Raw genomic sequence first — 3,304 nt, forward strand, 5'->3', positions numbered from 1 at the left:
TTTGTGTTTTCGGAATCTTGGTAGAACCATCCCCCAGCTTGAATATCTTATCCCCAAATTCCTTTTTCGTCTTTTTTTTTCCTTTTATTTCCTTGAGTCAGTATCTGGTATATCAACTTGTGCTTTTTTATCCCTTCAGCATAAAAACAAAAGAAAAGAAAAATTAGTGCGCTTGTCGGCTGGTCCTTGTTACGAAATCACCCATCACAACATCATCGCCATTGTCATCTACCAATCTGGTTATTGGAACTCAGTGTGTTGGTTGGAAACCGAAACCGAATCGCAAAAGAAAAACATCATCACCATCTTCTCCTCTTTTACTCTTCACATCCACATCTTCTCTCACACACAATGCGTCCATCAACATTCCTGGTATCATCACTGGCCATCTTTGGGGCCCACGCTGCTCCGGCAATCCCCAAGATCGACCTCAAAAATGTAGCCAACCCGGCGGCAGCCCTGGATGCCCTGTCAAATTACTTCAACCTGATTGCATCAAAGGTCCAGACTTCCAAAGTACAGCCCGTTGCGCCGATATGCGACATGTCCAAGGCACAGATGCCTGCTAGTAAGTATAGCTTCGGGACTAGATACAGACAGACAGACATGGACATGGACTAATCAATGGCATCATTCTAGTCAATGGACTGCCACCTCCCTCTGCAGGCCTGACGCTGCATCACGTTGCCGTCGGCCGCGGCACCCAGAACTACACGTGCGATACCAGCAACCCCAGCTCAGCTCCCGTGGCCGTTGGAGCACTGGCCACTCTCTTCAACGTCAGCTGCGTCGCGGCCATCAACCAAGATCTGCTGGAAAAGGTCCCTGCCATGGCCGTCAACTTCAACTTCGACGCCGTCACCTCCACGGGATCACTCGGCCCCATGACGCCTCCTCCCATCTCGGGCCACCACTTCTTCGTCGACAGCACGACGCCCTTCTTCAACCTGGACACACCCACCCTGAACATCGGCACAGTGCCCACCTCCAAGAACAACACCGTCGCTGCACCAGCCACGGCCGCAAAGGGACCCTCAGGCTCCAGCGCCGTTCCGTGGTTGAAGCTGCTTGCCAAGGATGGCGCCACCGGCGGCATCAAGGAGGTGTACAGAATCGACACCGCCGGAGGCAGCGCGCCAGCTACATGCCAGGGCCAGCCCGCCAACATTGAAGTGCAATACTCGGCAGTGTAAGTTGTCATCCCATGCTAGTCCATTAAAATGACGAATTGATGCTAACATGGCTTGTCTATAGATACTGGTTCTGGGGAAGCAACTAAAGAGCGAGTGATGCGATGGGCGAAAACTGGTACCATGGGCGGCGGGCAAATGTCCCTTATTTTCTTCTTTGTAACTTGTTTTGATCCTTACTTTCATCACCCAAGTCTCGTATATAGACCTGGTAGTGTATTTCATTAATTATACGAGGGCTGGTTAGCGATCTTTTCATCTAAACATGAATCGACTTTGAACTGTATCGGGTGATGTAGGACACAAGTGCCTTTGCAGTGACTGAATCGACACTGAAATTGACAAGCCAATGCGCAAAAAGTACTTTGTAGATGCTCGTGAGCTGTCATTGGCTACCCTTTATGAGTAAGACTGCAAGGCAGCGGAGGTTTTGCGGATGATCTGCGTGGATGCGACACGTGGATGGATTATGGAATGGCAACGGACCCTGTTTGCGCCGCAATAGGCTGTTGTGGAACATGCCCTCCTGCTGGAGCAGCTCCTGTTAAATTGAGGTTTGTAATATGGTATTGAATACATACGTAATGCCGGTGAGTAGTAGGTTTGATCCGTGCCATGTATATATGTATGTGCATACATGAAGGTACATTGGTGGTGGGATTGCTCACCCCATGCACGCCTTATGTCGCCCAAAGCTGAATTAACATGCAGGCAAGTAGCCTCGGCACACTCTTCCACTATTCATGTCTGCTAAGCATTCCCATCGGACAAGTCAGAAAATAACCAGTTCCGAAAAGCGAAACCTGAATATGCATGCCGCAAGAGGGCCAAAACAAAACAAGATGCCGTCGATCACTTCGTTTGGCTGTGGCCAACTGAGCGCCGCATCGGAGCTAACGAGGCTAGCCAATATAAGGTTGCGTGGTAGGTACCTCGACCTCGTGATCTGCAAACCCCCGGCGAACGCTACCGCCTTGACCCCCTCAAGCAGAGTACCGGAACCTCAGGCAAGCAATGCTAGACATGCCAGAGCGCTCGGCCCCTGCCCCGCGGCCCCTGCTAGGCTCCTAGCGCCGTCGCTAGATTTTCGTTTAGCGGCTGCGGCGGCGCCTGTACGGAGCGCTCGGTCCTACTGACCCTCTGTAAATGCCCTCTGTGGCCCCGCCTCCACGCTGGCCGTTCTTAGTCGATGCGGCGTAATATTGGGGCTCCCATCGTAGTAATCCAAGGCGATCTGACATTTTGGTGTCACGCAGCGCTGAAGTATATTGATCATGACGTGAGGATGGAACAGTCTGGTCCGAGAAACGAATAGATTCACCTAGCTGAGGAGAACCATGACTCGCGGACTGTTCAAGATGGAAAGTAGGCATTCGCGAAGGAATACCCACAACCTGATCTACGTGACTCGAGTGCAGATAGAGAGGTGTTGAGGGTGTGAAATATCAAGATTATTGCATCCAGTCGATAGAGTAACACACGAATACTTGCCCGTTGCTCTGCCAAGTCTTATGTGATACTATCAAATACTATGACTATATGCTGGTATACAAGAGTAAAAGAAATCCATCCCCAACATCCCAAGTGAATCAAAGTCAACAACAGGAGCATCCGCATCGCCATTTTCTTAATTTTTCTGCTAATGGCAATTTTCCTCTTAAGATTTCTCAATCGATTCCATCACACCTCGCCCGTCTTCCCACAGCCAACTGAACCTCGAGCAGGGAATCAGCGTCGACTGGATGCACGTCTCGGAGTTGTCTCAGAGAAAGGAACACGCAAATACTCATACCGTGTCTTACATCTGGCACCAGCTCTCTACAAGTCGCAATTAATTAGTGCGGGAGAGCGATATTGGTAACGGAGATAAAAGGAGACGATTTTTCTGAACGTGTCTCAAGGCTGATAGTGAAGGGAGATCGAAGCTTTCAAGGCCTCATTCAGCACGGCTCTCTTCTTCCAACATCGCCTCAATTTTCAACTGGAAAGCAAAGGCCGCCTTGTTATTGTTCTTTAACAATTGTATCCCTATTCACTGCTCTAGAAATTATTATTCTGTTGGGTGGAGAGTTTGCTTGTCTGTTTGTTCACTTGTTTTCGCCAATTCACCCAAC

At 49.7% G+C, this 3,304-nt stretch overlaps 1 protein-coding gene across 1 annotated transcript; it reads left to right on the top strand.

Annotated features, from left to right (window-relative positions):
* Positions 1–1,477, top strand: TrAtP1_010949 (uncharacterized protein). Its single transcript, XM_014092379.2, has 3 exons — positions 1–568; positions 640–1,189; positions 1,255–1,477. Exons 1-3 carry the CDS (start codon positions 352–354, stop codon positions 1,277–1,279), a joined length of 792 nt encoding a protein of 263 aa, XP_013947854.1. The 5' UTR covers positions 1–351; the 3' UTR covers positions 1,280–1,477.
* The last annotated feature ends 1,827 nt before the right edge of the window (positions 1,478–3,304 follow it).

This window comes from Trichoderma atroviride, chromosome 6, assembly GCF_020647795.1.
Source record: "Trichoderma atroviride chromosome 6, complete sequence".
Taxonomy (NCBI): Eukaryota; Fungi; Ascomycota; class Sordariomycetes; order Hypocreales; family Hypocreaceae; genus Trichoderma; species Trichoderma atroviride.